The sequence below is a fragment of the Saccopteryx bilineata genome, chromosome 5 (assembly GCF_036850765.1).
Source record: "Saccopteryx bilineata isolate mSacBil1 chromosome 5, mSacBil1_pri_phased_curated, whole genome shotgun sequence".
NCBI lineage: Eukaryota > Metazoa > Chordata > Mammalia > Chiroptera > Emballonuridae > Saccopteryx > Saccopteryx bilineata.
The window spans coordinates 57299130-57313059 of NC_089494.1; the positions used below are offsets into that span (position 1 = coordinate 57299130).

Sequence of the window (13930 nt, forward strand, 5' to 3'; positions counted from 1 at the left end):
ATATATAATAAGGTCAATTCCCAAAATTAATGTCTTTTCAAGTTCCTGAAGTACAGAAGAGGGTTGTCACGGAAGAAAAAATAACCATTGTTACTCAAAGAGAGGAATCTCCCCCACCATCAGGTAGTTAATTCTATCTCATGAAATAACTTTGTCTTCCCTTTGAGCTTCTTTAATTGCATGTTTTCTTTAATGAGCCTGCCAGTTCTATGTTGCTCGTTGATTTTGCCTTCCTGAGAATTTTAAAATCAAATCATGTCCTTTAAGTGCCAGAAATACCAAAGAAGAAACTTCCCGAAGAAAGAAGACCTATTCCTCGGAAAGTGGAAGAAGCGCCACCACCAAAAGGTATTGTCTCTCCATCTTTCCAAGAACCGTCTTTAGAGTATTATGTTGTCATGTAGATGAGGAGTTTATTAGTTCTGTGATATGAGTGCACTGTGGCTGTGTATCTATGTTTTGTGCTGGGCTTCAGTGAAACCATGTGGAAGTTCTAACAGTGCATGTTTTTAAAGTGCCAGCTCTACCTAAGAAACCTGTCCCAGAGGAGAAGGTCTCTGTACCAGTTCCAGTCACTAAGAAAGCTCCTCCTCCCCGAGGTAGGGTTTGTCTCAAGCCTCTGACAAAAATCTCTTAGTCTGTGAACTCTTGCCTTTCCTGTTTGTGTTCTTCTTGTCTTGATCCTTTGTCTCTCCTCTGATAAAATGTTTGTGTGTATACACTCGTGATATGTAACTTGTTTTCCCATTTTGCTAGTGAAAGTGTTGTGTTGTTGTGCTGTGCACATCTTCCCCAAACTCTTGAGAGAATTAAGATTCTTGATTTTTAAACTTCCACTTCAATGCTCTCTTAAAGCTGAAGTTTCTAAGAAAACTGTAACAGAAGAAAAAAGATTTGTTGGCGAAGAAAAACTATCTGTTGCAGTTCCTCACAGAGTGGAAGTCACGCGGCATGAAGGTATATGACCAGAAGTGAGGGGGAAAATAAGTCTGCGCCTGTTTCCTCGAAGTCTCCTATTCTTTCCAGTTGTCTTTGTCAGTGTCTATTTCTTGTCTTTTGTGTCTACATTGGCCCTGAATCACTCTAAGGAAGTGAATGGGTTGCTGAAAATGTGATCATTGTCCAAGTGGCCCCATTTGCACCTAATTTGAATATTCTTCTCAGTCTTCAGTTGTACTGTCCCCTCATCTTAAATCAGCTCTCTCCTCCTTGTAATGAAGAAGGACTGTAGAGCCACAGCCTAAGCAGAGAGAAGAACCATCTGTAGGGAACACTTGGCTATTATCCGTATTTCAGGAGGTTGAATGTAAATTAAAACTTATCTTTTAAAGTATCTGCAGAGGAGAAATGGAGCTATTCAGAAGAGGAAAGAGTGTCCATTTCAGTATATAGAGAAGAAGAAGGAGAGGAGGAGGAGGAGGAGGAAGTGGAAGTTACAGAATATGAAGGTAAACAATTCAAATAAGCTAGACATGATCTGGAGACTTGATGAGTTGTTTTCTTTCACAGATTGTTTATCAGTTAATGAAAAGTAACACAAATTTAGTGAACATCTATTGGCCTTATTGGATGTAGCTGCTAAAAAGGGATAGGATAGCCTGACCAGGTGGTGGCGCAGTGGATAGAGCATCGGACTGGGATGTGGAAGGACCCAAGTTCGAGACCCGAGGTCGCCAGCTTGAGCGCGGGCTCATCTGGCTTGAGCAAAAAGCTCACCAGCTTGGACCCAGGGTCGCTGGCTCCAGCAAGGGATTACTCAGTCTGCTGAAGGCCCGCGGTCAAGGCACATATGAGAAAGCAATCAATGAGCAACTAAGGTGTCGCAACACGCAACGAGAAACTAATGATTGATGCTTCTCATCTCTCTCCATTCCTGTCTGTCTGTCCCTGTCTATCTCTGCCTCTGTAAAAAAAAAAAAAAAAAAAAAAAAGGGATAGGATAAAACAGTTTTGTTTTGTTTTTTAATAATAATTTTATTTTTTTAATGGGGTGACATCAATAAATCAGGATACATATATTCAAAGATAACAAGTCCAGGTTATCTTGTCGTTCAATTATGTTGCATACCCATCACCCAAAGTCAGATTGTCCTCTGTCACCTTCTATCTTGTTTTCTTTGTGCCCCTCCCCCTCCCCCTTTCCCTCTCCCATTCCCCCTTTCCCCCCGTAACCACCACACTCTTATCAATGTCTCTTAGTTTCACTTTTATGTCCCACCTATGTATGGAATAATGCAGTTCCTGTTTTTTTTCTGATTTACTTATTTCGCTTTGTATCATGTTATCAAGATCCCACCATTTTGCTGTAAATGTTCCGATGTCATCATTTCTTATGGCTGAGTAGTATTCCATAGTGTATATGTGCCACATCTTCTTTAGGATAAAACAGTTTTGATAATACAACTCACTAATGTGTCCTGATTCACATTTTTAATTTTTTTTTCTTAAGTGAGAAGTGGGGAGGCAGAGAGACAGACTCCCACATGTGCCTGACCAGGATCCACCCAACATACCCACTAGGGGGCGATGATCTGCCCATCTAGGGCATTGCTTGGGTGCAGATGGAGAAATTCTAGTGCCTGAGGCAGAGGCCACGAAACCATCCTCAGTTCCCGGGGCAAACTTTACTCCAATTGAGCCTTGGTTGCGGGAAGGGAAGAGAGAGACAGAGAGAAAGGAGAAGGGGAAGAGTGAAGAAGCAGATGGGTGCTTCTCCTGTGTGCCCTGACTGGGAATCAAATCTGGGACATCCACACACTGGGCTGACACTCTACCACTGAGCCAACCGGCCAGGGCCCAGATTCACAGTTTTAAAATTAACAAGAAATTGTATTACCTTATTACATTCCAGAAATCAAGGCCATGTTTGAGAGTGAAGCACTGAACACATAGGGCTTTTCTATATTTTGTCTATGGAGAAAACAACTGTTTAACATCTTTGGTTTGATTACCTTGTTATTCAGAGATTCCCATAACTGTAGTGAGAGTCCCCTATAGTTTCTTAAGGCTTAAACAAGAAGCTTTAGTTCAGTGTTGGAATTCCTTTTCAATGAGTTAAGACACCACTAGATTTACTGATCAAATCCAGCATTCTGGCTAAAGCTATTTATCTAAAAAAACTTTCCTACAATAGTTCTAATGTAATTCTGTTTTAAAGAGAAATCAGTAAGTTCCTTTAAAAATTAACATTTTTCCCAATGAAAAGATGGATAGAACTATTTATTTAGATGCCCTCAAATGCATCTCTGGCTAACAAGTGGGGCCTCACCCATTATCTGCTTGGAAGAAAGTCCATGTAAGACCCAGATGTATGGTCTTCATGGAATGGCTTGGATCAGCAAGGTGGAACATGTTTTCCAAGAGGAAGCCTAACAGTTCTTATGTTTCCTAGGAGAGGCCAAGATGTTGGATATAAGTTAGGAATCTGGTGGATTCAGAATGTTCTATCTCTTCTAGAAATATTTGGGAAACCAAACAACATGTATTCAAAGAGAGTTCTGATCACATTAATCTGATTTTAGTTTTAGACAGTATGCATTATGAATTTCCTCTAGTATTATAGACTGGTTAAAAAGGAAATCAGCCTGACCATGCAGTGGCGCAGTGGATAGAGCATCGGACTAGGATGCAGAAGACCCAGGTTCGAGACCCTGAGGTCACCAGCTTGAGCAAGGGCTCATCTGGTTTGAGTAAAAGCTCACCAGCTTGAGCCCAAGGTTGCTGGCTCGAGCAAGGGGTTACTCAGTCTGCTGAAGGCCCACAGTCAAGGCACATATGAGAAGGCAATCAATGAACCAATGAACAACTAAGGTGTTGCAACGCGCAACGAAAAACTAATGATTGATGCTTCTCATCTCTCCATTCCTGTCTGTCTGTCCCTATCTATCCCTCTCTCTGACTCTCTCTCTGTCTCTGTTAAAAAAAAATTATTCTGGGCCCTGGCCGGTTGGCTCAGCGGTAGAGCGTCGGCCTAGCGTGCGGAGAACCCGGGTTTGATTCCCGGCCAGGGCACACAGGAGAAGCGCCCATTTGCTTCTCCACCCCTCCACCGGGCTTTCCTCTCTGTCTCTCTCTTCCCCTCCCGCAGCCGAGGCTCCATTGGAGCAAAGATGGCCCGGGCGCTGGGGATGGCTCTGTGGCCTCTGCCTCAGGCGCTAGAGTGGCTCTGGTCACAACATGGCGACACCCAGGATGGGCGGAGCGTCGCCCCTGGTGGGCATGCCGGGTGGATCCCGGTCGGGCACATGCGGGAGTCTGTCTGGCTGTCTCTCCCTGTTTCCAGCTTCAGAAAAATGAAAAAAAAAAATTATTCTGTAATAGTCTTATGTTTTTTTTAAGCCCAAAAGATTTAGGGAAAATCTGGATAGCCTGTTAAATTTACTTCTAGTGTAAAGATAATGGCTGGTAGCTAGAGTTTCCTATTCTATAATTAACTTTATATATATAGGCTCAAAAGTCATGTGAAGATGCCTGTCTCTTTTACTATACCTGCCCCCACAAAACAGGGGGGGGGGATTTGCCTCCCAGTCCTCAGTAGGTTTTGCATATGTGAAACATGTCTTTTCTTTTATAAACCTATTTATACTTCTTTGAGTATATGTTTCTGCCTCGTAGCCTTTGAATCTAGAGTGTTCCAGTTTGTTTGTTTGTTTGTTTGTTTGTAACTTACCTTTAAATATTTAAAAGCCTCCAGAATTGTTTTTATGTCTTGTGCTTCTCCTGTTCTTCCTGTAAATACAAGTAGTATTATCTTCATGAAACACCTGAAAATTAAATTAATAAAACTTATTTCCCATACTCTTTAATAAGACACACACTTTGATTAAAATGTTCTTCACTGGTATTTTAAATGGGAATAATCAAGGACTTGCAAGTGTTAAACTTTTGCCATTTCAACTACTCTTTGAGCAATAAATTTACAGCTAACATTCAACATGAAAACACTACAAATTACCTTCTTTAACATTGATGTCTTTAAAGTGATGGAAGAGCCTGAAGACTATGTTGTAGAAGAAAAGCTGCACTTTATTTCTCAGAGAGTGGAAGCAGAACCTGCTGAAGGTACTCCGACTCTTGAATCATTCTCGCCCCGTCTGTCCCGGTCTCTCTGTTCTCTTATAGCTCATTTATTGTCTCTATTACACATGTTGATAAACAGTGTGTCTAGATAAAAAGATTCTTTATATTTTTATGAAAAAGAAATCTCAACATTTCTTCAAATGCATTTCATAATCTTTTCAAGTGCCTGAAAAGCATGAGAAGAAAATTATCCCCAAACCAAAAATTCCTGCTAAAATAGAGGAACCTCTACCACCTAAAGGTACAGTTCTCACAAAGAAATGATACTGTTTGTCCCAATAGCTACAACAATACTTTTAATCTAACTGCTTGTATTTTTGTCAGCCCGTGTGTACACAAATTTTTGCTGAGTGTAGTCATTAATGTTTGTGTAAATGTGTGGTCTTCTCAAAAAGTGACTTCTTTGCCCCAATACGATGTCACATCTTCTGTAATGCAAACTAATATTCTTAAACATCATCTTTCTGAAGTTCCTGAAGCACCTAAGAAAACTGTGCTAGAGAAGAAAATTCCTGCCGTTGTTCCTAAAAAGGAAAAGATGCCCACGGCTAAAGGTACATTGGGTTTCCTTTATTCCCATGTAACGCCTGTCTTTTTATAACTTTAAATGGACACATTCTTCAAATTTTTGTAACATTAACAAAGAAATAAGTGTGCCTATTGTGTGTTTGACTGTGCCGCCTGATGTTTTTTAAGTGCCAGAAGAGCCAAAGAAACCAATTCCTGAAAAAAGGGCCCCTCCAAAAGTGGCTAAGATAGACGAACCTGCCCCTCCCAAAGGTAAATGAAACCCCCTGGCATCAAAGCTAGAGACTTGTCTTTGTCTTGCGTCCTCTTGTCGCTGTCTCTGGGTCCCACCTTTTCTGTGGAGGTTACTAGTGTCTGTTGGTGGCAGTGGTGTATTAACGTCTCTGGGTGGAGTATTACTTCATGTGAAGTGTATTGTGTGTACCTGGTAAACTGTTATGTGATCAACTCACAGTACTTTCTGGCTAATATATTTTTTAAAATTTTTACTGTTGGTAATATTTATATAATTTCCTAATCCTAAAATTATCTTTTAAGTGACTGAGAGGCACATGCAAATTACCCAGGAAGAAAAAGTTCTTGTTGCCGTTACTAAAAAAGAGGAGCCTCCGAGAGCCAGAGGTACATGGACCCTTTCATACACAGAATATTGCACTCACCCTCTCTCTTTACCGACTACACTGCTTAGGGGTGCTGGTGGTGGTTGTTATTAGAGGTGTTGTTTTATGTTGGAAATAATGAGAACGTCTAGTCTTTTATGTTTGAGTTGCTATGATATGACTGCCCTTCTGTGGTTTGAGTGAGGGCAACAATTCTTTAAAGTGAAATCTGTCTTTAAAGTGCCCGAGGAACCCAAGAGAGCTGCCCCAGAAGAAAAGGTTCTCAGACTCAAACCCAAGAAAGAGGAGGCGCCGCCAGCAAAAGGTATACAACTTTTGCAGAAATCAAAATAAGCAGATAGGTATTGAAACTGACCTAGTGGAATTGAGATTCTTAGAGAAAGTAATTTAAATACCTATTCTAAAGTAATATGCACATGTTATTTCATATCACTTCAAAACTAAACATTTCTGATACTAGAAAGTACTCTCTCTCTCTTCTTTAAAATAAAATGTGAAGCTTCCCCCAAACGTGTAGATACTGTCCCTTAAAATGTACACGTCTTCTATTATGTCTTTGTCTACATACTAAACTCATCTGCCGAAATGCTTGTTTTGTGTGGCAATCTTTGACAAAATTTAAATTTTTTAAAAATCTTAAATTTTCTACATTGTGCCAGTAGAGCTTATAAAAAATATCTTAGAATCCAAGTGAAGAAACTTTTTATATGACACAAGTTTCTGTCTTATCCTTGTTTTATAGTCTTTGTTTATGCTGTCTAGCTGCCTTTTTAAACTCTCATAATTACTACTTGATCTTCCTAATCTTACTCAATGTCTTTGAAGCAGTAGGTAACTTAGAAAACAGTATTCAAATGTATATTGGATCATATTTATTCTCAAGGCTATTGATTTTTCTTGCCATTTAAATGAAAAATTTGAACAACAACCATGATTGTGGTTATCTTTGTCCTTAGATTGTTCATACACAGTTTCTCTTAACACATAGGTATATCTTGTGATTCACTTTTAATAATTACTCTTTTAAAGTGACTGAAATCAGGAAAAGAGCTGTTAAAGAAGAAAAGATATCCATTGAAGTTCCAAAAAGAGAACCTCGTCCAACTAAAGGTATACTGTGCTTTGACTAAATAATAAAATGAAGCATGAAACTACACAGCTCTTTGCCTACTAGCTTCTAATTTGACTCTCATCCTTTCTTGGCTTATAGTTGACTAAAGGTGGGGAATCTAACATTTGTAATCGTGAATAGCAAATGTACAATCTGGTCTACGGCCATACCACCCTGAACGCGCCCGATCTCGTCTGATCTCGGAAGCTAAGCAGGGTCGGGCCTGGTTAGTACTTGGATGGGAGCAAATGTACAATCTGTGATACCTTGACCAGCAAAAGATAGTCAGGGTATTCCATAACCAGTGCATGAGACTATCACAAAGGGATGAAATGAAAGCACATTGTCATTCTCATCCCTAAATGGGCTTCAAGTAAAATGCTGCCTGTTGTCAATATTATTCTAGAAGTAACTGTAACAGAGGAGAAAGAATGGTCTTACACCCAAGAAGAAACTGTTTCCATACAACGGGAAGAGGAATATGAAGACTATGAAGAATATGATTATAAAGAATCTGAGGAGTATGAACCAACAGAAGAATATGAGCAATATGAAGACTATGAACGTTATGAAGAGCATAAAGAACAGGAGGAATATATCACAGGTATGGGCATAACAGCAAACTTGAAACCACATTAAATACATACAAATTCCATAGAACAGGTTATAATTTTGCTTGGCCAAAGAAATTTGGAAAGAACTTTGTTTCCTTTGTCAACTTCATTTTTTTTCTTGGATAATGTCCAGGAAAAAAAAATCTTTATAATAATCTTACGGTTACTTTTAGATGGGGTTTTTGAAATAACCTATTTTCTGGTTCATTTTTTGCTTATATACAAAATAGCAAATGTCACAATGTTTCTTTCTCAAAAAGGTTAGGAATTTATCTTAAGTGTCCATGATCATTCTAATTCATGATCAAGGACTTCTGAACATCTCTCATTCTGAAGCTTGTTGTGGTCAAGCATGATAAGCTATTGAGAAAATACACTGGCCTCAGGGTTCCCACCACCAAACTTGACAGAGACTCCTTCAAAAGTGAATGCAGAGAAGAAGGCTAGCTCAAGCAGTTGTGTTTTATCTCTGGAAGATCATATGTGTTGGCATATAGTTTCAGTTCCAAAAAAATTATTTATCTTAATTAATACATTCTTTTTGAAACTTTGAAATGAGTCAGTATATTATTATGTCACTTAATTTCTGATGTTTCTGAGCCTAACTTTGAGGTCATTCTGTATAGTTTTGAAGATAACATTAAAAGCTAATATGATATAAACAGAAGTTTTAACCATCATTTTGTCTACCTGAAGTGAAGTGAGAACCTCAGTACAAAAGAGAGAGTTACAATTACCTAAGAAAAATAAATAGCAAGAAGGAAAAGTTACTGTAAGCTTGCTTAAGTCTTTTAGATCTTCTTGGACCTCTGATTCTCATTCACGTCTAGAGGCTATGGCTACGCTGCAGATAAAAGATAACATTTTAATTCTCTTGAGTCTATTTAAGAAGTACTATTTTTTATTTATGTTCTCAAATCTAACATTAAATACCTTGTATATGCTTTTAAAGAACCTGAGAAGCCTATCCCAGTAAAGCCTGTCCAAGAAGAACCAGTTCCCACAAAACCAAAGGCTCCACCCACTAAAGGTAGAGTGAGAAAAACTTTATCAGTACTAACAGACTCGTGTTTCCTTCCTGTCTGTCATACCATAAATATACCTGTCGAAGTGGCAGTGTACAAATTGTGTGTTTGTTTTTTCGGGAATTTTATGTAGTGTGTTGTATTTCTTCAGTTTTTATTCTTACTACTCTTGAGAAATCTGGTTCAGGTTTTAAAATCTGTTAATATTGATATTTTAAAGTTCTGAAGAAAGCTGTCCCTGAAGAAAAAGTACCAGTGCCCATTCCTAAGAAACTCAAACCTCCACCACCCAGAGGTACTTTTCAGAGTAATTAATAACTACCAAAACGTCTTTGTTGCTTATGTTCTATAAACGTGGACTACCTTGTCTGCTGCTCCTTGTTTTCACTAAATGTATTGTCCTAGTCCTGATTCTGACATTTCTGGGGGGGTTCTTGTGTATTTTTGTTTGCACTGAATTCATGTAGTTGATTTTATGCTCTTCAATGATTAATATCTTTAAAGTGCCCGAAGAATCAAAGAAAATTGTTGAGGAAAAACTGCGCTTTTCAATTACCAAACGCGAAAAAGAGCAGGTGACTGAACCAGCTACTAAAGGTATAATGATTTTCTTCCTAGATTGGGTCTTTTATAATGTCTCTTGAAAAATTAAGGCAGCTATGTTTTGCTCTATTTCATTGTTGTGTATCTTTTAAATTAATTGTTTGGAGAACATTGGATGTCAAAATTTTTAAGGAAAAGGAGATAATGTTACCTTTAAAAGAAAAATCCATTTCAAAACATAAGCATAGCCTTTTATATGCTGGCTGCATCCTGCCACATGGCTACACTATAAAGAAAGTAGAATGTTTGGAGTTCAACTCAACCATCCTGGTTTATCTAAATTGATGTAATGATATAACAATATTTACCACAGTTTAATAACTGTTCATTCATTCTAAAGTCATTTTGAAGTTAAAAAAAACTAACTCAGTGTCTAGTAATTTTTCTCCTGCTTTTTACTAAGTGTGAAGTAACTTCTCTATTATTTCAGAAAGTATACTTATCTAAAATTTAGCTTTTCAGTAAAGGATATTTCTTACAGGCAGAGATACCTGAACACTACACATGATTTCACATTTGGGCTCTGCTACCTCAGGCTTACTTGAGTACTTCTGTATGTTTTTATCCCAGTAAGGTTCAGAATTGTTTCCACGGAATATATAAAGTTTTTATACATGAACTATTACATATCTATCACATAGGAGGCACTTGCAAAATTATTCTGTTTAAAGAACAACAAAGCAAGCACTGGCTGAGCGTCCTGTTTCTTACATTTAAATTTTCTTATACTTAATGTTTCAAGTGCCCATGAAGCCCAAGAGGGTTGTCACAGAAGAAAAAATGCTCATTTCTAAAAAAGAAGTAGCAGCATCTCTTAAAGGTACTTAATACTGCTCTTTTAATGTGTTATTAGTCTTCTTTGGTATGAAATTTATGTTCGGTTCTATGTGCAAAGTTTTTCTGTGTGAAAGGTGAAGTCTGTTCTTTCTTCTGTTACAAATGGTATGTTCCTAACATGTCTTAATTTTGTTGAGAATTTGGAAAATGTCCAACCTAAAAATAATATCTTTAAAGTGCCTGAAGTACCTAAAAGACCAGAACCAGAAGAGATTGCCTTAGAGGAGGAAGTTACAAACCAAGTAGAAGAATATCTTGAAGAAGAGTATGTCCATGAAGAAGAGTACTCTCATGAAGAAGAAGAATACCTCCATGAAGAAGAATACCTCCATGAAGAAGAGTACCTCCATGAAGAAGAGGAACTCATAACTGAAGAAGTGACACCAGTAATTCCAGTCAAAGGTAGATGACATCTCCTGCAAAGTTTACACAGCAGCATCTTTGGAGTCTGAGTGTCTAATTTGGTCAGATTTGGGGGGTTTTCAGCACAGATAAGCAATTCTGCTTATGTTAGAAACAGACACTTTTAGATCCTGAAGTATGATTTCAGCAGTTGTTTCTTACACTTTTTATCTTTTTTGCAACATTTCCAAAATTCTTATTAATATCTTTAAAGTGCCTGAGGTACCCAAGAAACCTGTTCCAGAAGAGAAGAAGCCTGTTCCTGTTCCCAAAAAGAAGGTAGCCCCACCAGCAAAAGGTACTTCATCATTCATATCATGGGCATATAAAAGCCTTAATCTGCATAGAAATAGTTAACTATCTCATGAGTTCAAAGTGTATGTGTTGTTATCTGTTGTTAGAAATGTTAACTGTGCTTTGTATGGATGTGTTGTTACTAGTAGTTAGAACTTACCAATGAACAATATCTTTAAAGTGCCTGAGATTCCTAAGAAGCCAGAGGAGAAAGTTCCTGTGCCCATTCCTAAAAAAGAGAAAGCTCCACCAGCTAAAGGTATATCTCTTTGTAGTCCATCAGGGGGAAAATGTAATAATTTACTCATGTAGTATAACTTGATGAGCCATATCAGTTCTTTCCCATGATGACCTTAACAATATTAATGACAAGGCAAGGACTACCCAACAGGTTATAGGGGCAGTTTACTGTGCATCTATCTCTGAATTTTGCCATCAAAGCATGTTGATGCTTAATGCTTGGCTCCTTCTCTTTAGTGGAAAGTTTTAGTGTAAAATAGATTTTTATTATAACATCAAAATGGACAAAAATCACTATTTACCAGACATTGTGTGTTGTCTTTATCATCAATCTATGTTTTCTCAGTGTCTTTTTATTTTTATTTTTGTTAATTCCTTTTGTTTGTGGCTGTTACTATTTTCAATCTTAAAGTGAAATTGTTAGAACATCTATGATGCTTCAATGAAGTCTTGAAATTGCTGGATCTTATCTATGGGTAAAAAAAATGTGACACTAACTCTATTTAATATATTTAAAGTTCCTGAAGTACCAAAGAAACCTGTACCAGAGAAGAAAGTGCCCATACTGGTTCCTGAAAAGGTGGAAGCTCCACCTGCCAAAGGTACATGAACTTTCAACGTTGCAAAATTTTTATTACATATTTGCCTGTGAGTAAAAATTAATTGGTTCAATTCAATGCTCTTTGGGAATGCAATACTTTAATATTCCTTTATGAGAAAGGAAAAAATTTTATTTTAAGGGTAAAATGCTTCTTGAAATACCTTGGTTATATTTTTATTATGTTATCTTAATCTTTTTGAGACTATGCTTGGATTCAAAATTTTTTGTTGTATAAAATTTTTCTCTGAATTATTTCTTTAAAGTACCAGAAGTGCCCAAGAAGCCTGTGCCCGAGAAGAAGGTGCCAGTTCCTGCTCCTGAAAAAGTAGAGGCTCCACCTGTGAAAGGTACAGCACTAATCATTTAAACTAGTTGGCAAAAAAAAACTTGGGTTTTTTTTACATGTTTATGTACATTAACATAGAAATTCCCTCATAATATTACATGTTTTTAAAACTTGTCTTATTAGAAATATGAAAATCAGATGTTTTGTGATTCTTTTTAATATCTGTTGCACTAAACCTTGTAAAAGAACACCTTATTAAAGACAAATAATATCTTTAAAGTGCCAGAGGTACCCAAGAAGCTCATTCCAGAAAAAAAGAAACCAACACCTAGCCTGAAAAAAGTAGAAGCTCCACCACCCAAAGGTACATTAATCTCTAACAGAACCAGGGCAAAAAGGAAAACTAACTGGTATTATACAGCCCCACTAATTATTACTAATGCTTAATGACATTTAGTTTGATGACAGTTGATGCTCTATGATCACAGAATATTTGTTCTTCATGTTATCTTGTTGTTATGAATATTATACATAAAAGTGATGCTTCTATGGTTAAATAAATATCTTAAAGTGCCAAAGAAAAGGGAGCCAGTTCCAGTTCAGGAAGAGGAAGTTCCATTTGAAGAAGAAATTTCTCCTGAAGAGGAAGTTGTACCAGAGGAAGAAGAAATCCTTCCTGAAGAAGTGGAAGTTTCTCCTGAGGAAGAGGAAGTTCTTTCTGTGGAAGAGGAAGTTCTTTCTGGTGAGGAAGAATTTGTACCTGAGGAAGAAGTTGTATCTGAAGAGGAAGTTCTTCCAGAAATTAAACCAAAGGTGCCAGTACCTGCACGAGGTATAGCAGCTCTTCTTGGAGTCATCAAGCCCTCTTTTGTGTTGAATCTTACCTTTCCACCTTTTTGTTCATCTTCTGTCTTATCTATAATGCTTTAGTCTCTATGTTGTCTACCATCTAAATCTTAGAAAACATTCCATATGTGTGAGCTCTTATTAATGTGTGTCTGTCTTGTGTGCTTATATTTATGTAAATTATCTGAATTTCTTTTCAAATTTGATGATATGAAAAGTCATTTATTTGTTTGTGGTCTTATTTTCATATGTCTTTCTGTTATAACAACAATACTGTGCATGTGATTTTTAATATCTTAAAATGAATGTTTTTAAGTGCCTGAAGTGCCAAAGAAACCTATACCAGAGAAGAAAGTCCCAGTTCCTGCTCCTAAAATTGTGGAACCTCCACCACCCAAAGGTATACCTCCCTAAAAAGTGAATACACAGTCTTCATTCATAGCTTCACCAGAAAAATTATAGTGGAACTGGGGATTAAGAAAAAATACACATAAAATAAATAGTTACATTTTTACTTCTAAAAATATTCAGGAACACTGACATCCACTTTCATTGGATACAAAGCAGTATTAAGAACAAAGATGAAAGGAAATGTCCCAAAACTGTCATAAAGGTCTATCTGATTCCCTATAATATTTTTAAACATTATAATTTTATATAGATATTTTGCAATGATAAATAAGCTAAACAAAATAAGATACCTGAAAAATGTGATAGATAAATCTTAAATTTTATCTTTCAACCATTTATGTTAAATGCCTTTTTAATGCTAGGATGGAAAAAAAAAAGAAAGATTATATATTTTTTCAAAATACTGAAGAATAACTTATGTCTTCTGATATGT

General features: G+C 37.1%; 1 protein-coding gene across 1 annotated transcript in view; it reads left to right on the forward strand.

The window, feature by feature from the left end:
- Positions 1-13930, forward strand: part of TTN (titin) — a 284943-nt gene that overhangs the window by 123213 nt on the left and 147800 nt on the right. Inside the window, exons 121-144 of the mRNA XM_066233115.1 lie at positions 43-123; positions 268-348; positions 516-599; positions 856-957; positions 1332-1448; positions 4981-5061; positions 5243-5320; positions 5550-5633; positions 5776-5859; positions 6145-6228; positions 6448-6531; positions 7257-7337; positions 7745-7942; positions 8905-8982; positions 9198-9272; positions 9482-9574; positions 10323-10400; positions 10595-10819; positions 11034-11117; positions 11295-11372; positions 11872-11955; positions 12218-12301; positions 12521-12604; positions 12812-13072. Coding sequence (XP_066089212.1) covers positions 43-123; positions 268-348; positions 516-599; positions 856-957; positions 1332-1448; positions 4981-5061; positions 5243-5320; positions 5550-5633; positions 5776-5859; positions 6145-6228; positions 6448-6531; positions 7257-7337; positions 7745-7942; positions 8905-8982; positions 9198-9272; positions 9482-9574; positions 10323-10400; positions 10595-10819; positions 11034-11117; positions 11295-11372; positions 11872-11955; positions 12218-12301; positions 12521-12604; positions 12812-13072 — 2463 coding nt within the window. The remainder of the gene's footprint in view (positions 1-42; positions 124-267; positions 349-515; positions 600-855; positions 958-1331; positions 1449-4980; positions 5062-5242; positions 5321-5549; positions 5634-5775; positions 5860-6144; positions 6229-6447; positions 6532-7256; positions 7338-7744; positions 7943-8904; positions 8983-9197; positions 9273-9481; positions 9575-10322; positions 10401-10594; positions 10820-11033; positions 11118-11294; positions 11373-11871; positions 11956-12217; positions 12302-12520; positions 12605-12811; positions 13073-13930) is intronic.